This window comes from Maylandia zebra, linkage group LG5 (genome assembly GCF_041146795.1).
Source record: "Maylandia zebra isolate NMK-2024a linkage group LG5, Mzebra_GT3a, whole genome shotgun sequence".
Lineage (NCBI taxonomy): Eukaryota > Metazoa > Chordata > Actinopteri > Cichliformes > Cichlidae > Maylandia > Maylandia zebra.
Genome location: NC_135171.1, coordinates 8,083,891 through 8,110,967, shown reverse-complemented (window position 1 = coordinate 8,110,967; position 27,077 = coordinate 8,083,891). Strand labels below are relative to the sequence as shown.

General features: G+C 40.9%; 1 protein-coding gene across 1 annotated transcript; it reads right to left on the bottom strand.

Annotated features, from left to right (window-relative positions):
- Window positions 1-1,308: 1,308 nt before the first annotated feature.
- On the bottom strand, window positions 1,309-26,848 carry nucks1a (nuclear casein kinase and cyclin-dependent kinase substrate 1a). Its single transcript, XM_004559889.3, has 8 exons — window positions 26,518-26,848; window positions 14,009-14,058; window positions 12,507-12,591; window positions 11,513-11,559; window positions 11,266-11,415; window positions 7,192-7,341; window positions 5,774-5,923; window positions 1,309-3,991 (listed from the first exon to the last, which is right to left on the bottom strand). Exons 1-8 carry the CDS (start codon window positions 26,532-26,534, stop codon window positions 3,738-3,740), a joined length of 903 nt encoding a protein of 300 aa, XP_004559946.1. The 5' UTR covers window positions 26,535-26,848; the 3' UTR covers window positions 1,309-3,737.
- Between the last annotated feature and the right edge of the window lie 229 nt (window positions 26,849-27,077).

Here is a 27,077-nt window from a genome sequence, read left to right as displayed (position 1 = left end):
GAGACACAGCAAACCTTCTGCCAATGGCGTGTATTGATGTGCCATCCTGGAGGAGTTGGACGTACGCGACCTCTGCAGGGTTCAGATACCGCCTCATGCTGCCAGTAGTGACACTGACCCTTGCCGACTGGAAAACTAGACAACAGCCAGAAAAGATGAGAAAAAATGTTTCTTGGCCTCCACCTTTAAACCCATTCCTGTTTTGTGGGTTGTCTCATTGCTGCCTCTCTTGTGCACCATCTGTTAATCTCATTAACACCCCTCAGCTACTTCACTGACCAGATCAATATCACAAAACGTTTAATGACTTTATGCCACACTGATTAAAAAGTGTTCCTTTTTTCCCCATTTTTTGAAGTGTACTCTTGAGTACACAACATTACTTCCATTTTGGTTTGTATTTCAGTTACTAAACATTTTACCACATCTAGATATGGTTCAGTTTTTCTCAACTATAACACTGATTGCAACAAGGTGCAACACTTACACCAGGGGTCCCCAATCCCAGTTCACGAGGGCCGGTGTCCCTGCAGGTTTTAGATGTGTCCTTGATCTATCACAGCTGATTTAAATGGATAAATTACCTTCTCAACATGTCTTGAAGTGCTCCAGAGGCCTGGTAATGAACTAATCATGTGATTCAGGTGTGTTGACCCAGGGTGAGATCTAAAACCTGCAGGGACACCGGCCCTTGTGGACTGGGATTGGGGACCCCTGATTTACACCAAACTACCTCTGCACTTTATTTTAATCCTTATTTCCAATCGCTGTAGTTTTAGTCAGCCTCTGACCTTTCACTTTATATTATCAGTGTTCACTTTTATTATATCCTGTTTTATTGGCTTTCGAGGCCTTACTAAAGTTTTTGTTGTGTAAAGCTCTAAAGAGCTCAGGTGGCATTAGACTGATGGTTTGTGGCTGGGGCAATTATAATTTATTGTGGACCAGCTAAAAAAATAAACTGTACTGTGTTTTGTGTAAAATCTATTTAGATAGAAAGGTCCCACATTTAGTGTAAAATTGAGGGAATATATGCACACACACACACACACACACACACACACACAGATCAAATGTTCTTCCTACCCCCTCTGGGTTAGGAGTGCCTCAGCAGCACTGTCACTAAGCCCATCTAAATATAGCATCTGGTGACCAGACCTGATCAACATCTGAAAACATAGTGGTGCTGTTGAACACGCCGCCCCCGAGTGGTAGTCAGGGAGCACTGCAGTTTATTACCCATCAAACCCTTCTTGCTCATCCCTCCAGTCACCACCCACACAGAGCTCAACGGCACAAAACAAGTAGTTAATCTGTATAAAAAGTAGGTTGCCTTTATTAGAAGCTGGGAAACCAAAAACATTATCAACATCGTTGTTAATACTTTTTTTTTTTGTAAGACCACAATATTGCCATTACCACCATCATCATCATCACCGCTTCGCACTTTTCCACAACATGCAAAAAGATTCAAGAGTTCAGTGTTCCTTTTCCATACTACTGACAAAATCTTCTCCACTTGGTCTCCTGTAGGAATCACAACTTGGCTTACATTTACATTGCCAGTACAACTGAAGGTAGATTGAAAGAAAAACAAACAAAAAAAAAAGACATCAGAAAGAGAACAGAAGTTGTAGAATGAATGAGTGAGGAGAAATTCATAGCCTTATGCCATGTGGCTCCTGCGGGAAGATGATAGGAACGTCATTCAAGCCCTCAGTGCTGTGAACTACGAGCCGCTATCTGACCCTACCGCTAACAGCGTTAGGTTGATATAAAGAGAGGTTTGTTTTTTTTTAAGTTCCAATCAGAAAATGACAGTAGCTACAGATGGGTGCCAATTCAGGACCTGAACGTAGAAAGAACACTTTAACCTGCGAACGAGGACAGTCGGAAAACAATCGAATGTGCTTCTGAACCAGGGACTAGGTTCGAGTGGGTCCTGTACACATCCAGGACTGACGTTTACTGCAGCCTCAGACTTGATGTGAAAACACACTCCCAAGACCGCAATACACTTGTTTTTTTTTTTGGTTTTTTTTGTTTTGCTTTTTTTCTTTGTTTTTTCGCTTTGACATCAAACACTATTTGTTGCAAAAAAAAAAAAAAAAAGAAACAACAAAAAACGTTTAATCTCACAAGTGCTGCACCTGATCTCCGAGTCACTAGTTTTGAGATCGTTTTATGGCTTTGGATTGCTGATCGTACAGATTGTTGACTCGTTTTAAGCCTAATTTGCCGTTTGTAGCAAAGACCTAAAACTTGAGGACAGATTACATTCTCGGGCCTCCAGTGACGATATAATCAGAGCCACGACCGAAACTCAATGAAAATTAAGGCATTGACAGAGAAACAAATGCCGGATATATACCGAGCTGCCCGCTTTTAATCTACTCCCGAGTCGCAGGACTGTGGAAATCTGGAGTCAAAAAGGTGTCCACTTGTGGAAACAGTAATGTGGGCAAAAAAAAAAAAAAAGCCTCCAGGAAACATGGACCTCGCTAAAGCTGATGTGTTTGGGGGTGGGAGGGGGATGAAAAGGACAGAATAAGTCAAAGAAGGGATGGCTGATCAAACCATCAGGCAAGAACAGATTGGATAGGGTCGACATTTTTTTCTTTAAAATCAAGATACATTTTATTTCTTTTTCTTAAAAAACAAACATTACAAAAAAAATCTGAATAGAGAATTAGAACAATAACCAACAGGAGAAAAACATTCATTTTTTAACTCTGAAAAGAAAACATAAAGACAAAAGAAAAGAAAAGAAAAACACCTCTTTCTTAAAATAAAACGGTTTCAGGATGCCTGGCACAAGGGCTTGAGTGTTCAGAAGATGCTGTAGCCATGCAGGGAATAGAAATTGCGTGAGTTTTTTAAAAGGAGGTTATTAGAAAGCCTGATGTACAACAACAGAAACCATTTCACAAAGGCAGCTGATGGGCTTAGAGGAAAAATACAAAAAGTACCCCAATGAAAATTTAAGCGTGTATGCAAAGGCACACACACGCGCGTCTTCTTGAAATGTGCAACGGTGGCAGTCTGACATGTAGCGAACACAGCAGCCGCAAACTATGTAGATCAAAGTGTCTGAAGGAAGCGGAGCTAGCTTTAAAAAGAATTTAAAAGACGCTGCTCAAACTCAAAGAACCGTCTAAAACAACCACCTGGTGCCAAAAAAGCAAACCAGAGAGGGTGAAGGCTTGACCGCTGCCTGCACGTGCTCACTCAACGTCATGTTGCAAATACAGTGCTCAACTTACCGACACATATCAGTAAAAAAAAAAAAAAAAAAAAAAAAAAAAAAAAAAAAATAGTAAAGAGTGTGGCCAGTCATGCCTGATAACCGCGAGGAGGAAACAAAGATACACAGCAGTGAAGGGGTGTGTTCACACTCGGGACGGATGCCTGCTAGCGCTGACAGTTTTCACACGAAAATCCAGAAAGGATGAAGAGAAAATGCTAAGTCCTTACATATGCTGTACAGCCACAGGAGCACTATGTCCAAGCTGGAGGCAGCGAGAAGGAGGGGGGAGGTTAAAGAAGCACACCAAGTCCAAACCACTGAGCCAGGCCACCGGCACAAACCAAAAGAACCAAAAAAAAAAACCAAAAAGTCTAAACGCAGAGCAAAACAAAAAGAAAAAAAACAAAACAACAAAAAGAAGAACAGAAAAAACCCACTGAGAACAGACAGAGAGAGATGTGGAGGATGGGCTTCAAATGGGTACCATCTTCTAGTCTTCTCCAGAGGGTGCCTCCTCTTCTGAGCCATCCTCCTCCTCCTCGTCCTCCTCTTCCTCTTCTCCTCCTGCGGCCTCCTTTGTCTTCTTGGGAGCTGGGGAACTCTCCTTCTTCTCGGGCTCCTCCTCTTCCTCCTCCAGGGGACTCTCTGGGTCCTCCTCCTCTTCTTCCTCTTTGGGTGAGCTCTTCTCCATCGCCTTGGTGCTGGGGCGCCCCTTCCCCTTTCCTTTCATTGGGCTGGGGGTCACTTCAGAGAGAAGGACACAAATCAGTCAGTGACTAATCGCACAGGTAAATGCACACAGGCGGGCTGCCATGTAACTCTGACTCACAATGAGGAATATATTTAACACTGGTCGGTACCCACTGCTCTGCACTGGCACACACCTGAAGCAAAGGTGCAAAGCAAAGGCAAACCAATTCATATTTTCTGTTTCCATTTCTGATCAGGATCCACTCAGTGACACATTTTTGCACCATCAACCTTAACAAGTACTTGTTAATGTACATTGCATATGTGTAGTCCTGTAATAGCCTGCTGCAGTATTTCTGTCAGCAAGCAGCGACTTACTTTTATTTATGACTTAATGTCATTATCCACATTCATATTTGTACTTTTGGAAGAAATGAGCACTTTTTCCCTTTCACAAGACAAAGATTCAGATAAACACAGAGGGATGTGATGCTCACTGAGTGAGCAGTAAAGTGGTGATGTGCTGTAGTTTCATCAAGGTGGATTATTCTGAATGTGCCGGGTTGCACAAACTTGATCCTGACAGGAAAGTTTTTCTGACAGTATGAGGAACGGAGTGTGTTTTTTTTCTCCTGCATTTGTCAGGAAAATTTTGTTCAGCTCTCGTTTTAGAGCACACAAAACACGATGTGCACGACTATTCAATTCAATTTTATTTATACAGCGCCAAATCACAACAACAGTCGCCTCAAGGCACTTTATATTGTAAACCCTACAATAATACATACAGAGAAAAACTTAGCAATCATATGACTCCCTATGAGCAAGCACTTCGGCGACAGTGGGAAGGAAAAACTCCCTTTTAACAGGAAGAAACCTCAGGCAGAACCAGACTCAGGGAGGGGCGGGGCCGTCTGCTGCGACCGGTTGGGGTGAGAGAAGGGAGGGCAGGGTAATGACTAGTCGACTGATCGCCGCTATTGTCACTAGTACTCGACGCACTCGTTATTTAATCTATTTGTTAACATTTCCATTGAAAATGCTACAAATCGCCGTGTCCTAAATGTTACGTAGCCATCTGCCACCAGATGGAGCTGCAGCTTATTATCGTTCATTATTTTGAAGGCAAAAAATAAGACACAAACAGTGGAAATTAGGTTTCTTAGAAGGGTGACTGTCCTCTCTCTCACCGATAGGGTTCTGAGTTGAGTCATTCAAGAGGGGTTCAAAATAGCACTGCTACTTGGAGATGGTCACCCCCTGGGTCAAATCCTAATGGGACATGCCTAGAACACCTCACCCAGGACTCAATGAAAGGATTATATTGCTTGGCTGGCCCGGGGATGCCTCCGTGTTTCCCCAGATAAGCTGGACATGACTGAGGGGAAGGCTTGGGCTTCTCTGCCTGCAACCCAGCCTCGTATAAGCATTTAAGATTGTAACTTTTGAACAGGATTCACAGCCAGCATGTCAACTTACTTAACATATTCATTTAATATTCTGACAGTTTCTAAAATAAACAACTTGGGTGTAAAAACTGAAGGTTTTGTGTGCTCAGAGATACACAGATATACAGAGGGAAATGTTGCAGCTGTTTGAAAACTTTGTGGGGGAAAAAAAAACACTTGGAAAGTCGTTGTTTCCGGTTTTGACTACTTCTCTTCCTACATCAGCATTTTTGTGGTTGTACTGTCTGAATGGCGGCACCTATCGTTCAGGAGAATACTGCAGTGACCTCCTGTGACTGCACAATGAAGTTACGGTGAGCAAGGAAGCCACGTCACAGGCATACTGGGACCCATCTTCCTGCACCTGTATTCTGATTGGCTGCCTCACCTGTGGCCTTTAGCCGTGGCTTGGGGCTTTTCTTCTCCTTGTCTGTCCGTCGCCGTCGAATCACCTTCTTGCCTCTCTTCTTGGAGTGACCGTAGTCGCTGTCATCGTCATCCTCCACCATGAAGTCCTCATCGCTGCCAGACTCGTCAGCTGCAAACAGGACACAGAAGAATCTCAGAGAGCGAGCACAGAGGGTATCCAACTGAACAAGAGTCACTGTTTACATACATACACAGCATGCCTGGAATATTAAAGCCTCCCCAGCTTCAGTTTAAAACAAAAACCATTTCAAACACTGAGGTACTTTAATGTCTTCATCCATTTCCAGTTCCAGTTAATACCATGATAGCACTGCGGCTTTAGAGGATGATTCCATTTCCAGTTTGACTGTTGTGGCTCTCTGGGTCACATCCAATTTGCAAGACTTGGGAGTCTACTGATATCACAGACAAGTGATACCACAGACTATACATAAAAGATGGGAGTAGTGACCTCAGCGTCACCTATTGATTAGCAGCGTCCCACCAAGAAGCAAACCAGGCATTTTGAAACTGAGGGGTAGGTCTGCATGTTCATGATCTAAAGACTTGTCGATCCCAATGTAGCTCTGCCCCCAAACTCAACCTGCTTTATCGTTCTACTAGAAACATACAGGGAGCAAAAACACAAGACTAAAGACTACTAAAACTAGTAATAGAACCAATTAAGTTATGAGAAAAAAGCTTACTGAGCTTAGCTTAGCTGACAAACTCTGGTGAGTGAAAACAACTTGAAGTTCAGTTTGTAAATTGTGGAGATAAACACGCTGTTGAACATTAACCTCCAGGACACAGGAGTTATAATCAAATGCACTGTTTATGTTAGCAGAAAGGGACCAAATATTGTATCTGGGTGTTTTCTAATGCCTCCATTTTCCCATCATGTGTATATGTTGTGGAGAACACAGTGAATTAAAGTAAACACCCGGCTATTTCCAGTGTGAATACCTGGATAGAGTGAGGTATGTACAGTGGCTTATGTGCTGGATGAACAGCTAGATGAATGGTGTCTTGTTTTTGTCAAGCTTTTGAACTGCATGGCTTCCTGTACAGTTTCAAAAGAACCAAATCGTTCCAGGCTTCAAACAAAAGCATCACTAACACGATGGTTTATCTATGGTTTAAAGAGGCCAGAAAAGGTGCATGCATGCTCACAGTATGAGTACTATTGCCACGAAGAATGGAGGCTATAGATCAAACTAAAAACCAGACCTAAAGTCTGAAAACAATTACTAGTTAAAATACCATTTAAGCTGTGATAAAAATTCATACTACAAAAACAGCTCACTGTTGCCTGTGTCCTAGCAAATGAAGATACAGGTACATTGTTTTTAGTGAAGACATGAGCTGCTGTATCAAAGTGTGCTGTGTTCTACATACGGTCCATGTAGGGCTCCTCTTGATCTTCATGTTCCTCATCCTCGCTGCCTCCATCTCCCAGCAGGATCTCTCTCTGTTTGGACACGGCCTTTGAGGCCGCCTGACGCACTGTACGCTTTCGACTCACTTCCCTGTCGTCATCGCTGTCATCTACACAAGAACACACACAGACAGTTACACAACGACTCAGAGGATGATGGGTAAAACAAACAAGTGCCTTAATGCTGCTCTGTATAGTGCTTTTATTTGATCTCCGGTATCATGCAACTTTATTTCTATTCAGACGTAGATCTTTCCACTAATTCCACAACAAATCCTCCACATCAACTGGTCGTAAAAAACAAAAAAAGGACAGTTCTACTGTCCCATCCCATCATTCCTCTGCGAGATCAGCAAAAACCAAAACAGCTGCAGCCATGCCAGTGCAGGCTGGTGGTTAGCATGCACCCATTAACAGTGCCATTGTGCTCGACTTGTTGCGTGCTCAGATTCTTGCAATTGGGCTCATTGCGCTGTGGCCGCCGCCGCCGGGTTGAGGACACGAGTGCATAATCATGCCGGCTATTCCCGCCATTTTAATGATATTCCAGCTCAGGAGCTCAGAGACCGCTTGGAACAGTTTGAAAACTTCAGCGTTTGTGCCCCCTCTCCAAAGTCTTAGCTTTGGTATTGACTGTCTGATTGGCGACACCTATTGTCCAGGTAATTACTGCAGAGTCTTCCTGTGGTTGCTGCGGTGAGTGAAACGACCATTACAGCAGGTATATTGTGGCCTTTAGGCGGTGCCATCCACCCTCCATGATGTATACCGAGTGCCCCAAACACAGAAAACTTATTACTGCTGCTGTTGAGGAGTCACTTCCAGTATGAATACCACAAACGCAGGCTACCAGCATGAGCGCACGGTTCACATCCATACTGTAACTAATGAACATACGTGAGGGGATACTGCCTAAACAGCTTAGCAGCAAAGCAATACAACACAAACACAACATGTACAACCCTGATGTGTAATGAAAAGTCACAGTGGAGCATTGCAGGTAAGCCATTTATGCCATGTAGGACATCTGAAGGCCCACATTGCTGGCTCCACTGCACACGCACACACACAGAGCTCTCTGTGTGTAACTACTCACTTGTTTGTTGATGAGGCAGAAATATAAAGGCTGATTTAAATCAGCAACATAAAGTTGCTCCGCTATAACTAAAAAGTGGGCAGCAGATACGAACAGGATATTGTCCGGACCATCAATTAATTAATTAATATATTAATTACAAATACCGATATGTTGTCAGTATTTATAATCGCAGCTCAGCAGATGACAGTGACTGATCAGCCTCGTCCACCGTAGCTTCCATTCACAGTAATAATAAATCACAGTGTCGGGGACCGTTGTAGGACAGCAAACGCTTCAATCAGTTGAAAGTGTGGGAGGAATAAATGTCCAGGAGAGCACATCCAGTGCTCTCGAGCTGTGGTGGGCTGAGTGAGATATCCTCCAGCTGGATGTGTAATGTCAAGCGATCGATGTCAATGATCTCTTTATCGTTTAAGATAAAACCACGAGGATAACATTGTGGAGTCTCCTGAAGCTATAACACACCGCCATGGCTACACAGAACAAAGCTGATAAACTGACATCCGCCTCGTTTGGTCACATCTAAGAATACAGACAGAGCACAACCGATCAAACTTTAGACAGTTTTGACATTTTAGCTGCCAACTCCTTTGTTTCTTTGATGCGGCTAAAATGTATAGCGCCACATCTGAAGCTCAGACTACAGCCTGTTTCTGAGAGTTTAAAAAACTAAACATAAAGGTAGAGCTGGGCGATAGAACGATAACGATATGTATCGCGATATAACTTTTACTCGATAGAGAAATTAAGCTATCGCGATAGACCTCGCCGCTCTTGTCCTCTTAAAAAAAAAAAAAAAAAAAAAAAAGGTCAGCCAATCCAAATTAAGTAGCGCAGAGCCGAACCAATCACAGCCGCAGCGTCACGTCGCGTGACTTGTTATGTACAGCACAAGTGCCAAGCCGCACGTGTGTTTGTTTGGGAAGCAGCCAGCGGGTAATGGAGGAAATGAGTGTGCCGACTAGAAAAATCAACCGAGCGTGACCGAAGAGAAAACAGATGATGGTTCCAACGCCGGAGAGATTGTCGAACGGAAGAGCCATAGAAGTTCCGTAGTGTGAAGGTATTTCGGCTATTTCAAGTCTGACAAAAAACAGAGTAGCGTGCACTGTAAATTGTGCCGAAAGCAAGTCTGGAAATACAATAAACTGGTGCATGCGTCACACTGTGCGCCACGTTATTGTTTCGGTGAAATGAATTTCTACAATACTGTTAATTCTACTCTCTGCAGTGTTTAAATGCTTACATATACACACAGTTACTGTCCCTCCACACATACGACTCGGTTCTGCTTCTATGCCGCAGCTTTGTTTACTTTTTCCCACCGAGGCTTCTAGACTTCTGATTGGCCAACATTTCTGCACGGTTAGGAATCTAGCGCCACCTGCTGCTTTGGCATGTTCATAGCAGCGTTTCCTTCATTTCTGCCTTTATGTGTGGACGGGATTATTTTTGAAAACGAAAACGGAAAATCTCCGTTTTCAAAAATACCCGTGTACGTGTGGACGTCGCCTCAGTCTCTGACTGGAAGCGCTAATTCGTCATTCGGCTTTTGTCAGACTAAAGTAACTGTTAAAACTGTTTGAAAAGCTCAGCTATACAACAAGGAGAGATTGAGAATTTCCTTTTAGTTCTCAGTTTATTTGATATTGACAAAAGTTAGTCAGTTTTGTCTGTTCTTCTGTAAAACAAACTAAGATTTATTTTTAGAATTAATATTTTGTTTCTAAGTGGAATTGACAATTTAGTCTGTTTCGTTTGTTCTATTTTAAAACTTAAACGCTTTAGCGGCTGCCTTTTGTGTAGTTTGCAATATTTGCCTTTATTTATCTGAAAAAGTCTCATGTTCCTTAAGTACATCTACCCTGTTGAATTTATTGTGGGAAATAAATATTTAAATAAAAACAAGCTGCTGATTATTTCACATTTTACTTGTGAGCAACGGCACATTTAAATCTTACAAATATAGTTATTTGGCTTATATCGTGATAGATATCGTTATCGCCTGAAATGAAAAAAACATATCGTGATATGAAAAAATCTCATATCGCCCAGCTCTACATAAAGGTAGAGCTTTTTACCAAGAATGAGGCTCTTGGTTAGTTTTTCCTTTAGACCAGTTACCAGGCGACCAGTAAACAGTCCATGACTAATATCAATCTCAAAACTATGACTTATTCCTTGAGTGGTTTTGTTTTCTCAAGAAAACACTTTGTGGAAATGTTAAACACATGTGCCGCTCTCAGAGGTTGAACCTTTTTTACTCAGAGGGTCGACGAGAGCTGAGCAAATCAAAATCATGTGCTCGATCACTCAAACTTTTTTTTATTAGTCCTTTATTTATCCAGGTAAAAGTCTCATTTCCAAGAGAGACCTGGCATTTAACAGATAAATAACACCTCAATATCTCCACCTAAACTCTGATCCAGACCTACCTCGATGCCACAGTCTGGATCAGAGCTTGTTGGATCAGTTAGACCACAAACACATTCACATCAGAACGTTGTTTCTTCCTCAGCTGTCATTAAGTGATCTGAATTTTATGCAGAAAATGAGGAAAACCTACACATTTACCGTATGATTTTTTTGATATGATTGATTGCTTGTTTTCCGACCACTCTTGCAAAGGTTTGCTGGTCATTATTTGATTTGTTGCATTCTTTTGTTTATAAATTAGCATAATGCCAGTTGAAGCCCTGAGAGCATTCCCAGATCTTCCCATTCTCCATCACCGCATTCCTGAGATTGCGAGCGCATCATCATTTGCCCCTCTTAGTCAATCTGACCGTGTGTGTGGATAACACTGTCCAAAGTAAAATTCCATATACAACAAACAAAGCTGATCAACATTAAAAGCTGCATACGTCTTCAGTGTTTCATGCTGCCAGAGTTGTAGCAGAGAATTAGAAGTAGCCTTCAAACAAACTTGCGTTACCTGCAGCCCGTTTTCTCTTCGGCCCCCGCTTGCTGGGCTTCTCCACCTTGGCTTTCTTTCCCTTTTTCCCTCTTTTTTCTTCATAGTCACTTCCTCCATCTTCATCCTCCTCTCCAAAGTCATTGTCTTCATCATCGCTGCCAAAGTCATCTTTAGTATCAACACAGAGGAAGTCAGTGAGCGTTAATCAAACTCCAGCTGTTTTCAGAGAGAGTCAACCTTTTTCATGTAGCTCAGACTGACTTACCTGCTGAATCATTTTTGGGTTTGGAGAGCTTGTCATCAGAGTCCTCACTGGGGAGCAGAACAAGAAATAAACAAAACAGTGTCTTCAGGAAAGGCAGCCAGGAACTCTTCAACAAGACAGACTGCAATGGACTGGCATGGATGAAATAATATGGACGTAATGTGCTGAGGACTGGTCTGAAAGATGTCCTGATGAGCTCCAGCCAGTGTTACTCTCACTGATTCAACATTATTCATTCAGTGGGAAGCATGTTTCATTTTGCCTACTGTTGCATTACTGAGTAAAAAATGTAAAAATACAAAACAACCATTTTCTCCTCTATTCAGTCTCTCAGACTTGACTAATTTATTCACATAACTGTGATTTTATCTGCCAAATAACACACCAACATGCCGATTAAACAGCGCGATAATCACACATGATAGAGAGAATAAAGGCCACCTGTGGTGGGCTGGGCCACAGGTGGCAGCAGCAGTAAGAGACTGAGCAATCAGCACTATAACTGGCACTTGCTTTGATATCCAAGAACTATTAAACAAATTCATAAACGGTGCCAGTGTTTGTCTCTGGCACAGTTAATATCCTGCCACTGAGCTCTTTCACTAACAAAAATATGCATATTCTGATATCCTGATTTTTCCTATGTGTCAACTACATGATACACACAACATGTGATGTACTTTGTCCTCCCTTCTTCCAGCCCTGTATGAAAAACTGATAACTGTTACCTGGATCTCTCCTTTTCAAACATATATTAAATCAACAATTTATTTGAAAACAAAGGAACTGCGCATGCGCGTTTTACTCCCATTCTATCGCGATATTTCATTTTCCTATCGTTGCCTAACATTATACCGGTATTACCGTGAACGGTATAATATGGCCCAGCCCTACATCCAAGTGATAAAGTGTAAAATTGATCACAGTGTCTGACGCTGCATTAGAAACTGTAACCAGACACAACAATCCTACCAAATCTCCACTTAGGGCTCACCTGTCATCTTGCGAGTTCTTTGAGCGCTTGTGCTCACGAGGGGCTGGTCGCACCTTCTTCGGCTTGTCGTCACCATACTCCTCATCTAAGGAGAAAGCGCACTTTTAACCTTTAAGACACACAACTCAATATCATGCTAGCAGCTCTACAAGATACCAGTTAAGACATCACAGTGCTTTGAGTTAAATGCTAAAGTCACCACCCTAAATTACTCTCAATGACTTCATTTTTTTTATTTTATTTAACCAGGAAGATCCCACTGAGATTTTACACAAATTACACAATTAAACAAAGGCAACAACACACACACACAAATAAATGTAAAATATTCTGGGGGGGGGTTAATAAATAAAATAAAATTCAATTAAAATGACGAGCAATCTAATTGAAACAGTTGCATGTTATGGAACTGGCCTCAAAGATTCTTAGTTCTGATTTAAAATCACTTAATAAATGAATTCTGTTATTTTTTTCGTTGTTCTGCAGCTCGTTCCAAACAGAGAGTTGCTAAATGGACTAAAGCTCTTTTGCCAAGTTCAGTTCAGGCAAATGGAACAGAAAGCAACAAGTAACCATGCGGACGAAGAGAATAATGACCAGCATGTTTCACTGCAACCAGGGAACGTATATAGGAAGGCAGCAATCCGAGTATTGCCTAATATATAAAACCGTATAAATGAGACTGACTGGCCAAAGCAGGCCATCATACCAGAGGGTATAACTCACGGTGGTGAGTCTGAAATTTACGGTTTGTGCTGAACCTCAGAGAAGCATGAGACACAGTATCAACCATCCAGAGACACTGAGCAGAAGCATTCATATATAGAATATCTCCATAATCCAGAAGAGGCAAAAATGTTGCAGCAACAAACTGCTTCTTTGTATTAAAAGAAAAACACTACCAGAATAAAACCAGCTGTTAGGCTCAGTTATTGCTAGCTTGCTTATACTTAAAACTAACAGAAGACCATTAGTTTTGTACTTGTTGCTTTGGCTGGATATCGTAGTAACGATTGGTCAGGAAGGCAGCCGTACCCAGCCACCTTCTCGCCCCATGAGCCAAACCAGCACCTGAAGTTACACTTTGCCTCAACTTGGAAACTTGGACCATGATTTTCTCAGGAGACTGAATATCTTTTAGATTCCAACTGATGAAGCATTTTAAAAACCAACGTTGATATTTGGGGATTTAAAATCTGATATCTCAGCTAAAATTCTGTTTACTTTCAGACACAAAACTGGAACAGATTTGTCAAACATTTGTTCTGCAGAGGTATTTATTTACTGGTCGACACAAAGTAAAGAGAAACTGTGCGCATATAAATGTACCAAAACACAGTATCGCCTCACAGGACAGGTTTTTTTTTTTTTTACCTCATACTTTTTACCTTAAATTGTGTCATTACTGTGCACTGATGCTAAATATCTATAGCAGAGACTAATCTGTACATTGCCCTTGTGTCACTCCATTTGTAATGAAACACATCTGAAGCCTCACTTACCTGCGTCATCAGACTCGTTGAATTGTGAGTAGTTCACCACCTTCCTGTTCCTGTGAAGAAGAACACACTGCATTAGATTACATTAAGTTACTGCCATTAGGGCTGCCACAAACGATTATTTTGATAGTCGACTAGTCACTAGGGCTGAACGATATATCGCATTTGCGATAATATCGCGACATGATCAAGTGCAATTTTCTAACCGCAAAGGCTGCGATTATACTGCGATTATATTATACAATTCATGGGCTGCATCCTCCTGAGGCCGCATTTGTAGACCGATTACGTCACAGCGACGCGCCGAAGGCTGTCCAAATTACTACCATATCCCAGAATTCATAGCGCGGCCCAGCCAAACTCCAGTTTCCAGCAATGGCGGCCGCTACTAAGTTTTAAAATTACTCATACTAATCTTTCTGGGTCACAAAATAAACTTTTAACATATTTTCAGGCAAGAAAGTAGTTGTGTAAACATCAAATATCTGCTCGGTTTATCAAGATATCCCATATTTGCAAAAGTGCTTCGACGTTTTCAGAGGCGTCTGCTACCCACCAGCTCGACAGCTAGCCGGGAGCTCGAGGATTACTGATGCGGCCGAGAACGGCACAACTCCCGGCACATCATTTTCAGATCACCGCGGAGTTTCGCTGCTCGGGTTAAACGTAATATATAAGTCACTTAGACAACCTAAAAATGTTATTGTTGGGCTTTTTTCAGTGTTTTGTTTGTTCGTGAGTAAATCGGTTTGGCTGAGATTAAAGTTATTAGATTAGATAAAATAAAACTTTATTAATCCTCCGGGTGGGTTCCTCCTTGGTTTTCACACAGCTGACTAAACGTCAAACAGAAAACTTATTAAACAGAAATATGAGACAGTCGAGAATTTACACCAGTGTCTGGTTATATTTTAGATAGCAAGAAGCAGACGGCCGAGTTTATTAAACTCCACCGAGACAGCGGTGACGCTAATCAGAAGGCTAGACCGTCCAATTTCACGCCTTTAAACTTTAAAGGCGTGTTTGTGTGTGTGTTTATACAATTGCTATTATGTTTGCACTTTATGTGTAATGTTACTGACTGCAGAGATCAGTAAGATGTGTGTATTTTTTATTTATTAGTTTTATTTATTTAATATTATTTTTTAATTGAATGACTGTCTAGTAGTTCACAGATGTCGAAAAACTGAGTGTGGTAAAGCCACTGATTTTTTTTATGTATATTTCTGCAATCTGCACATTGTACTGACTTTCATTTTAATGTTTACACCAGGGTTCCTTGTCAGCACTTTATGCTCAGATGTTTGTAAGCTAAAAATAAACTATTGTGTATGTTCAAATATACTGTTGTGATTGAAGTAGTTAAATAAAAATGTCAGTCATCAATTCATGCATCACCTCATGTCATCATAACAGAGGTCTGTCTTCCAGGAAAGAACAGTTTAAAATTAATGTAATATAGTATTGGCCATACTATATGATGTATTGCTTGTCTTTGTTTAATAATACAGAAGACAAATACCTTAAAAAAATAATCGCATATCGCATCGCAATCGCAATATTGGGGCAAAAAATCGCAATTAGATCATTTTCCATAATCGTTCAGCCCTACTAGTCACCGATTATTTTTGCGATTAGTCGACTAATCAGATCATCATCCATTGGACGTACAGCGTACAGCTTATTGCACCAGCAGCATCTGGTCTTATATAACTATCATTAGCTTACAGCTTGAAGTGTTTGTGCTAACTAAAAATAAAGACAAGATGGTAGTTTATTAATTTTTAATGAAATTTGCAGATTGTTTCGGTGAAGTTTAATAAACTCCTTGCTTTCTAAAATATAACAGGACACCGGAGTATATTCTCCAGCGTCTCACACTTCTGATAATCAGCTGTCTGCTTGACAGTTTTAGCTGTGCAAAAACTATAACTTTAATCTCAGCCAAACCGATTTACTCAGGAACAAATAAAATACTAAAGAAAGCCAAACAATAACATTTTTAAGTTATCTAAGTGACTTATATATATGTTTAACATGACTAGCGAAAGACGGCGGTGGGTTTGAAAACGATTTGCCGGGAGTCCGGTGTTCTCACGGCTCTAGTTAGCCTTGCCCCCGCCTAGCTAACGAGCTAGTGGGTAACAGACGTCTCCGAAAACGTCGGAGCGCTTTTGAAAATACGTGGTGTCTTGATAAACTGAGCAGATATTTGAGGTTTACACAGCTACATTCAAGCCTGAAAATATGTTAAATGTTTATTTTGTGACCCAGAAAGAATAATAAGAGTAAAGTTAAAACTAACTAGCTGCCGCCATTGTTGACAGCTGCGCTATGAATTCTGGGACACAGCTTCTTCTTCTTCGGGGTTTAACGGCAGCTGGCATCCTTGTACATGCAGTGCTGCCATCTTCTGTTTCAGTCCGTTATTACACTCTTAAATCCTACTACCGGTACTCATTCCTGCGTCCTTTGTGATCTTACAAAGCTTCAAACGATGCGTCGACTATTAAATTAGTCGTCGACGATTTTAATAGTCGACATAATCGTGACTAGTCGACTAATCGTGGCAGCCCTAACTGCCATAACCCGATATTAGACAGTGTAGACTAGAGTGCAACAAAGCTATCATATGTAATGTCCAGCAGTTCAGGTGGTGCAAGTGGCAACGTGCTGGCTGTGTATGAATGTCTCGATCGTATTATTTGGTACGAGACATAAAACGCCTTCCAGCCAGGGGGCCCTGAACTGGACACTGGTCTACCTTCTACAGTTACAAAGGCTAATTGGGCCAAGTGTATGGGGGAAGTCTCAGTGACAGTATTTGACTGCACTTCAGGTAGCACGCCCTTTGGAAAACTGAAGAGCAGCACTGACCAAGACAAACAGACAGTTCAGGTTAAAATCATTGGGAAAAAATTTACCCCTGAATTAGGGGTGGGCAGTAGAGCAGGGCGATATGACCAAAAATATTTATCACGATATACATTTGAAAATTTGCGATAACGATATAACTGACGATATAACTGACACTAGACAAAATACTTTACAACTCCACAACTTTATTAGTGCAAAAAAACCATCAATGTATTTTCACTTAAACAAGCATCTGTTTTTTATGTGCATTAAAGTTATATAAAAACGTAACAGTGCAAATTCCTCGCTGACAGTTTAACCAAAAGGCATTTCCAGTGGAAACTGGCTGACATATCCTCAGCATAAACATGTATAATATCCACAAAACTTAAAAAGAGGTTATACACACACAATACGGTAATATTATGTTGAAGCACAGTACGTATCACTCCGCGAGGCGCCTGCCTACGATAGCCGTAATGCTCCGACAATCCATCAAGCAGTGCGGGTTCGTAGCTTAGCAAAGTCGTACTAAAACATTTGACAGATTTTCGAGCGCCGTGTACCACAGAAAATTGTTTCGAGGTCAGTAAACACAACCAGAATTCATACATAAGGCACACGGGATTATAAGGGGCTCTGTCAATTTTCAGAAAAATCAAAGGGTTGATTTTAAGTGTGCCGTATTTTCCAAACAACATGGTAATAACGACGGCCCGCTAGCAAGCTCTACCAAAAACAGTGCTTTGTTGTGTATCTGACGGACGAAAGCTAAACCAGTTCCACACCACTGAAGTTGCAGCATTTTTACAAACCAATTCTGGTTCATCCGTTTCATTAAACAATCCGCTTTCGCTCTTCTCATTCTACGTCGCCGCCATGTGCGTATGTAAACATAGGCACTGCGCATGCGCGTTTTACCCATATTCTATCGCAATATTTTATTTTCCTATTGTTGCCCAAAATTACACCGGTATTACCCTGAACGGTATGATATAGCCCAGCCCTAGGGGGCAGTATAAACGGTATACGGTAGAAACGATATAAATCTGGCCAACGGTAGAGATTTTGACTATACCGCTCTACCGCGATAGCGCATGTTGATGGGGTCATCAAGCTGTGCCTGTTTTGGTCAAAAGCATTGCAGCGGCTGCAAACAACATCATCTGCTAATTATGCCGGGCAACAGTAAAAGCAAAGAGACGAAGCAATTTTGGAATATGAGGAAACCTGCGCTCCCTCCACTTCCCTATCATTGATTCATTAATGTTGAATTCTCTGGCAGCTGCTCTATTCCCATGTTGTTGCAGTATATTAATGGCTAACCTCGTATTGTGGATGGATTATTTCAGTTGTTCTCCTGACTGAAGTTTGATCCGTTTATAGCATCCTGCCATGCAATTGCATTTGTCCCTAACCACCAGAAACCCTCACTTAACTTTTATCGAGTGGAAAAAAGTTAGCGTTCATCCTCCAGCTTCACTGTGTTTATATTATGCTAACATTGCTGTGTCGCTAGCAATCACGTAGCACATCATTATATACCAGCTAGCCAGAGGTGTGGACTCGAGTCACATGACTTGGACTCGAGTCAGACTCGAGTCATTAATTTTATGACTTTAGACTTGACTTGAAAAAATGTTCTAAGACTTGTGACTTGACTTGGACTTTTACACCAATGACTTGGGACTTGAATTGGACTTGAACCGGTTTACTTGAAAAGACTTGATATTTTACCCCAAATATAAAATTTAACATGCATATTATATAGAGATTGAAAATGTGACGTCATTCACGGGTAGAACCGCAAAGGATTCTGGGAACTCGTGGCAAGAGGTACTAGCCAACGCAGGCTTTCAATTGAAATCAGTCACACAGCGATAAAAAGAAACACAAAAATGTCAAGAAGCCGTTGTATTATTAACTGCAATAGCCGGTCGCATGACAGCCACGGGAAGCCGACGGGTAAAGAGATCGGTTGTTATCGGATTACGTCGTTGAAGAGAAATTGTTCTAGCCATGTTTCCGAAGTAACAAAGAGGCGACTGGATTGCAGCCATTCAAAGATCAAATATAACGTCCCAGAACCCTCCAGCTCACAGGTTAGTCTGCTCCAAGCATTTACACGAAGGTCAGTGTTTTTTAGTAGTTAATACGTCATTTTCATAACATAATTGGTGATATAGGTTACAAGCAAGTCTGGCGCTGAACAGAAATTGTCGCGCTATGCTCCTTTGTTTATTGTGCATAAATAGTGAATTGTCCTGACACAATATTGCGTTTCGCTTCTGTTATTATGGTACATTGACAAAAACATATACTTTTATTCACAGGATAAAACAGGTTTTTTGTATCACTAATTGCCCAGTACGATTACAGCATACAATATTGTTGTCACTGCTACATTTCTGTGATGGGTACCAGAAATTATTTCCACTGCTATTACCATTGAGCTCAAAGGTCCTATTAATAAACGGTTAACGAATGTGTATTTATGACGACGATTTGTGAGACTGGTAAACTTATGATACGTACGATGGTCTTTCGTTCTACACGGTGCATTTCAAGGTCCTGCACCCATTCGTCGGTAAACTGTACCTGGACTTGTTGCAGTGACCTGAAGTTACTAAACTTCATGAGTGTGTGCACTCATGAAGTTTAGTAACTTCATGAGTGCACACACTCATGAAGTTACTAAACTTCATGAGTGTGTGCACTCACTCCAAGAACCGTATGATTATAAATATGCATATAAATATGCTACGATGAGATCATGACTTCATCTAACTAGCAAATGTTGTCCAGGCTACGTTGGTGATACAGTTTTTTTTAATGTGTATGATATTTTTGTCATGCGATTTTAAAGCCGGTCCTACAACCGCATCCAAGAATAACATGCAGCTTATCTCAGAACTGTCGGTGAAAATTATTCTTGGAGCTAGGTTTAATTGAGCTGCATTTTATAGAGGTGCAATTTCACAATTTGTGTATATTTTCTAAGTTCACTATTTTGTCATGTGTTGAGAAAAACACAGATTTAAAAATTACATGGTCTAATATTTACAGTTAGCATATAACTGCAACATTCTTTTTTCGTTTTTTTTTTTTTAAAGACTCGAAAGGACTTGAAATTCAAAATTTCAGACTTGTGACTTTACTCGGACTTTTACACCAGTGACTTGAGACTCGACTCTGACTTGCCTGACATTACTTGAGACTTGACTTGTGACTTGAGGATAAAGACTTGAGACTTACTTGAGACTTGCAAAACAATGACTTGGTCCCACCTCTGCAGCTAGCCCAACTTCAGTAACCCTACAAATGTCACTGCTGTTTAGTTTTCTGTCTTCATTTATGTTTGAAGTGACAGCAGAGCTGTACGTTTTAATTTGTTTCAGAAATCACTCAGTCAGAACATGCTATATCATGTTTAGGTGGAAGCTAGCGAGCTAACTTCCCGCTAACTTCTAACTGAATTTAATAAATTCTGTTTTCATGGATGCCTGGATGTTAAACTTAATTGTTACACCTGGTAAAGCAGCAACGCTGATCATTTTATTACAGATGAAAGAAATTAGACAGTTTTTAACTCTCAGTGATACCGTAGTGTTCGTTTGACTTTGGGACCTGAAACGGACGGAGTTGACTACGGCAACTTTCCCAGAGCAAAACAGCAGGTCTGTCCTGAATAAGATCAGCAGTGGGATTTTGCCTTTTATTAAACCGGTAATGTTACTTTGGTGAAACCTAAAACGGTACAAAATATGGATACAGCAAAACAATGTCACCAACTGATATTAGAAATCTTGTTTTGAACTCTCTGAAGATTTTAACAATGCCATCTTGGTGTTTTGAAACCAGATGTGAATGATAATTGGCCAGTGCCTTGTCAATCAGAAGTTTCTAACTAATGAGTATACCGTTGATACACAGTATTACCCTGAAACACGGTATGACTAAGTATTACAAAGCGGGCTTGATATTTTATTCAACACAGCCTGAAAATAGTAACAGACCACAAACTTAACAGGAAACTACTTATAGAAGTCAAATCAGAAAGCCGTTTTCAAACAGACAGGGCGCCAGTATACCCTGTGCATTGGTCACTTAGCTCGCTGCCACGTCATCATCACACAGTCACCTGTATCACTGAGCTTCTGTACTGGACCATCATTAACATGATGAACACTGACACAATCGTACTGTCTTCAATCCAGCTGTGACGGTCGTGGTACAATACGCCAGGTTACAAAAATGAAGCGGGGCACGACTGACTGAAGCACCTCAAATACAGTGGTGCACGCAACGTGATGTAACATCAAAAAGATCAACACATGCTGACTATAAAGGGTTGGCAGTCTTTTTGCAGCAACTGTATCTCCCCCGGTGGCCATTTAAAAGAATGCAGCTTTTATACTGCCTATGAGTAAAACTACCAGCTGCATTAAAAAAAATAAAAAAATAAAAAAAGGAGTGCAGCTAGCAGTTCATACAAGAATTAAGGCAAACTGAGCTCCAGTGTAGCATAATGTGGCATAAGTATAATGAATATCAGACTCAATCTCATGTTAGCATACAAGCACAGATGGTAGACAAAGAATAATTGCTACCTCCACTAATCTACAACAGAACCCATTATAATTTCAGTGATAAAATAATGTGCTCATAAACAAGCAGTGTTAAGATATAGATAACCACACAGTTTATTAGGCTAAGTAATTTGACAAAGCTGCTACAGAACTGGTCATTTGATCTGACTGAATTGGCATATTTAATTCAATTCATATAACGCCAAATGACAACAACATTCATCTTGAAGTGTTTTATATCGTAAAGGTAAAGACCCTAAAATAGACTACTCCTGTAAGCAAGCACTTGGTGATAGTAAGAAAGAAAAACTCCCTTGTAACAGGAAGAAACCTCCAGTAGAATCAGGCTCGGGGGGGACAAATCACGATAATAATAACAGTCAAACACCCTGTACACAGGCTGACAACCCTGGCTGCTGGTGCTAGCAATGCTGACATTAGCAATATTTCCAAATTAATCTGACACTGTGTGCGCAATGTTATGCACAACGTTAGATTTTGTTTATTAAACAACCAAATTAACAGTTGTAAACAGCTCTTAATTACACAGAATAGCTCTCCTGACTTTACTGACAGCTTTCGTTTTCTTATGGTGTTTTTATTCTCGCCACGTGACCCACCGTGGGTGGCCCGGGACGACTTCTGACGTCACATCATGTAGCATGCACCACTGCTTTTGTGGCCATCTGACTTGCTGTGCGCCTCTTAATTTTTAGAATCTGGCACATTGTGCCATTGTCGTCACAGCTGGGTTGAACACACAAGTGTACAATTGCATCTTTTTTTTTTTCTTGTAAAAACACCATTTTAATGATATTCCAGTTCAGGTTACGGCGTAGGTCAAAGTGTAGTGTATTTCCAATCGAACCATTTTCTATGGTTAAATTCTGTAGCCCAGTAGGTCGTGAAAATGTAAAGCTATGCTGCCGAGGTCTAGGTGGAGCTCTTGCCTCCCCTCCAAAAAAAAGATACATGAAGTTGGCTATATTAGAGTTAACTGATAAAGCCTCGCTACCAAAGCAATGCATCACCATATACTGCAGTTGTAGACACAGCGCAAGGTACCACGCTTCTCACTAATATTTAAAACATTTGATTATCAAGGAATGTTATAGTCTCATGCAATTATTCCTTGTTACTACTAGTTTAAACTACTAGTAAATTATTGATCAGGAGATTTGAGCATTAAAAACAATAGCATGAGTAACACAAGCAACATACCTGTAAAGAATGTGTTCAAGATTTTTTTGGGTGGTGCTACGCAACAAAAAGAATATTTTTAAGGTGTCTGAGGTATAGCTGTGCTTCTGCTGACATGGCTTCTAATTTCATTTCTATTCAAACAGAGCTGGTAAAGTAGGCTGCTATCATTTCTGGCAGACTGTAATGTAATGTAATGTAACACACTATAGGCACAAATAATTGCATTATGTTAAAGTAACACTGTCTATGAATGTTACAGATGGGCAGAACTGACAGCGCCTGCAGCATAGCTCCCATATTAATGTATTATTTTACTATTAGCCACTAGGGCTGCCACAAACGATTATTTTGATAGTCGACTAGTCACCGATTATTTTTGCGATTAGTCGACTAATCAGATCATCATCCATTGGACGTAAAACGTACAGCTTATTGCACCAGCAGCATCTGCTCTTATATGACTATCATTAGCTTACAGCTGTAAGTGTTTAAGGTGCTAACTAAAAATAAAGACAAGATGATAGTTTGTTAAATTTTAATGAAATTTGCAGATTGTTTCGGTGAAGTTTAATAAACTCCTTGCTATCTAAAATATAACAGGACACTGGAGGATATTCTCGAGCATCTCACACTTCTGATAATCAGCTGTCTGCTTGACGTTTATTCAGCTGTGTAAAAACTATAACTTTAATCTCAGCCAAACCGATTTACTCAGGAACAAATAAAACACTGAAAAAAGCCAAACAATAACATTTTTAAGTTATCTAAGTGACTTATATATCATGTTTAACCTGAGTAGCGAAAGACGGCGGTGGGTTTGAAAACGATTTGCCGGGAGTCCGGTGTTCTCACAGCTCTAGTGAGCCTAGCCCCCAGCTAGCTATCGAGCTAGTGGGTAACAGACGTCTCCGAAAACGTCGGAGCGCTTTTGAAAATATGTGGTGTCTTGATAAACTGAGCAGATATTTGAGGTTTACACAGCTACATTCTCGCCTGAACATATGTTAAACGTTTTTTTTTGTGACCCAGAAAGAATAATAAGAGTAACATTAAAACTAACTAGCTGCCGCCATCGTTGGAAACTGAGCTGGGCCGCGCTATGAATTCTGGGACACAGCTGCTTCTTCTTCGGGGTTTAACGGCAGCTGGCATCCTTGTACATGCAGTGCTGCCATCTTCTGTTTCAGTCCGTTATTACACTCTTAAATCCTACTACTTATTCCTGCGTCTTTTGGGATCTTACAAAGCTTCAAACGATGCGTCGACTATTAAATCAGTTGTCGACGATTTTGATAGTCGACGTAATCGTGACTAGTCGACGTAATCGTGGCAGCCCTATTAGCCACTGTCGCTAGCCACCACGTTAATGAGGATTTAACAGGCAGCTAATGTAGCTATTGGATGGCGGCTAATAGCTAACATTAAAATGTACAGTGGCAGGTTAGCATTTATTATAACTCTGTAATGCGTCAATGTTGGTGAAAATGGAGCTTTACAAAATTCCTCAAAGTTTTTTTAAATGTCAACTATTGTTCATGTGTTTAGCTGCTAGTGAGGGGAGGGGCTGTGTGCCTGAGTATCTGCAACAGTGCTGTGTGAAGCTGTCTCGGTTGAGGGACAACACTTTTGTAAATGAGTATCTAGTCCAACAGTCATTTTTAGTATTGACTTTCTGGCAACCTCAATAAAGAACAAAATGCAAAAATCTTAACTGCAATGACTTCATCAATGGATCTGTGGAAGTGTCTAATCGAGTTGATTTTTTTTATTTTTTTTATTTTATGTGTAGAAAAAAAACAAACAAACAGAAAAAATATGCTATTCCCAGCAGAGCTTGCCCAAGGTATCAAATGCCCTTTCTATGTAACGCATGCTAATTATTTGTTTTGCTTTTTTTCAGCATGAAAGTATTTATGTTCCTAAAGACATTTTGTCCTGTTCTACTGGTCGTCCTCGTGACTTTAAAATTATAACTCAATGCTTAAACATTTTTGAGTTTTGCTTTTTTTAATCGTTTTGAGAGCACTAGTCTTTCATCCTTTTCAGGTTTTATGTTGGCGCACATTGTCCCAAATCTTTCACAGTGCAGCACTCTTAATTCTTATCTCATGTATATATCTCATGTATATCTCATGCACATATCTTTCTACGTAGCACTTTTTAATTCTTATTCCTACTTTTATTTTTTCATGTCTATTTAATCGCAATTTATGACAGTATGTTTGCACTGAAGCACCGCAGCAATTTCCTAATGTTGTAAACCTGCTCAACATTTGGCAATAAACCCCTTTCTGATTCTGATTCAGTTATATGAGGCAGCCCTGCAATCCATCACTTACTGCCAGACAATGACTATATGGCATGCAACATTTGGATGGCGCACATGTTCAAGCTTTGTTAAGTAACAATTCCAATAAAGTTTATTCAAATGTGATTGCTGTGCTCTGAGTGTTGACAAAAAGAGTAAGGCAGTGTTATTTTGTCCAAAGTTCATTGACTTCACCTGTCTTAATCGACATGTTTAGTTTTGTTTTATACCTGTTGAGGGCTCACGTACAGACTTTGTGTTTAGCATGTAAAAAAAGAAAAAGTAAATATTAAAATCCTACAAAGCATATTTTAACATTGTTACGTTCTTAGTCTAGGCGTGTCTTGAACGCAACAAAAAAAATACCTCAAGACATTTTAAATCCAACTAAGCCCTTATTTTTACAATTTATTTTAATGCAATGCCTTTAAAAGCTTATAAACTCTGAAAGGCAGAAACCCTGTTTTCTCAACCCGAATATAAGATTAAGAAGAACATTAGTTAATGTCGGATTTCTTTTAACTTCACAGCTTTTTTTTTTTAAAATAAGGAGTAATTTTCATACAGTCCCTAAATATTCACCCAATTGTCTCTGCGAGAATGACCCAGTAAAAGATTCCAATGTTGTCGCCACAAAATTTCGAGAACTGAATTTACATTAGATTAGCATTAATGTGATTTACAGTAAAAAGGCATTTTAATCTGAATAAAAGGTCTGAATGCACCTCGTGCGTTATAATCACAGCGGGGATCTTGCAATGGGGATGGGGGTTGGAGGGGGTGTGGTGACTTCTTGTAGTTCTCCGCCTTCCTCTGACATCAGCCAGCAGTGTTAATTTACTGCCAGCTCTGTAAATGTAGACCCGCTCTCAGTGCTCTTTTTTCCTCCTCCCCCAACAACAACGACATTTTCGTTGGCTGACACCATTTTTAAAAATGTTCTCAAAGTACGAACCCCCCCCCCGAAATGCGATGTAATGGCGACTACAACACGACACGCACAGTCTGCGCGGTAACAAGATCAAATCCCGAGGCCGACCACCACCTCCTCCGGAGATTTTTTTTTTCGTGTGGGGGTGTATTGGCGTTTCTGGAGCCTACCCTGGATGAATGGGTAGCCATATTCTCATTCTCAAACAAAATGGGGAAAACGTTATCTGAACTGGCTTAAGTAAGCCGTAAAACGTAGCTGGTTAAATCACACCGACTAATTTTCCGCTTGGCCTACATAGCAGCCAACAATGCACATCATGGATCCGTTTAAAAGCATGATAGACACGACACGGCGGCGGGCTGCGCGTATCTCCACACAAGACATGGCGAACAGTCCACAGCGCTGGGATCCATATTAGAAAAAATGAGGGTGCACACGCGAGAAGAGAAGCGCACATACACACACGCATGCACACATTCCCATTATTTTTTCATGAAATAAACAAATTCCCAGTTCATAAAACACAACATGGTGGAGACGTGCACGTTATCGGCTACGCCAGGCGCCAGCACGGGGTCGTTATTAACTCGGAGAGAGCAGAAGACATATTTAGCACACCTACCTCACTGGTCTTGACATTTTGCAGGAATACTGTGGAGGTTAAGGATGTGAGAAAGGGGGAGAAGAAAAAGCACAGGGGGGGGAAGGAATATAGATTCCCGCTCTGCAAAACACCGAGGGGAGTGAGGTTGACGCACAACTCCACCGTCCGAGCTAGCGCGTGAAAATAAAAGTACGGCAGCCAGTAGTCCTCCTAACGCAAAAATTCTTATATATTTTTTTTTTTTACCTCCAGCTACCTTCAAAATGGTGAATAAAACAAACTGAAACTGCAGCCTGTGCTCAACCAAACTACGCGGCCTTGAGGGGTGGGGCCTCCCCGGCAAGGCCCGCCCCCCAATGAACCATGAGAGGCGCAGCGCGGTGCTCCGCTGCTGCCATTGGCTGATTTAAACGACGACTTTTCTTCTTCTTGGACATTTTAGCTGCTCATCAGAGCATTTTTAGCATACAGTTCCCCGCCTCCGTTAACAGGCTCGGTTGAAATGACACTGTTAAGAAAACAAAAAGAGGCCCTCAGGTTGGATACATACATTCAATTCAGTGTGGGTCCCACAAGAC

Coding starts and splice junctions, on each gene's coding strand:
- nucks1a (XM_004559889.3), bottom strand. Junction 12,592..14,008: donor CAACGAGTCTGATGACGCAG/GTAAGTGAGGCT, acceptor CTTTCTCCTTAG/ATGAGGAGTATGGTGACGAC. Junction 7,342..11,265: donor GAAGAGAAAACGGGCTGCAG/GTAACGCAAGTT, acceptor GTTCTTGTGTAG/ATGACAGCGATGACGACAGG.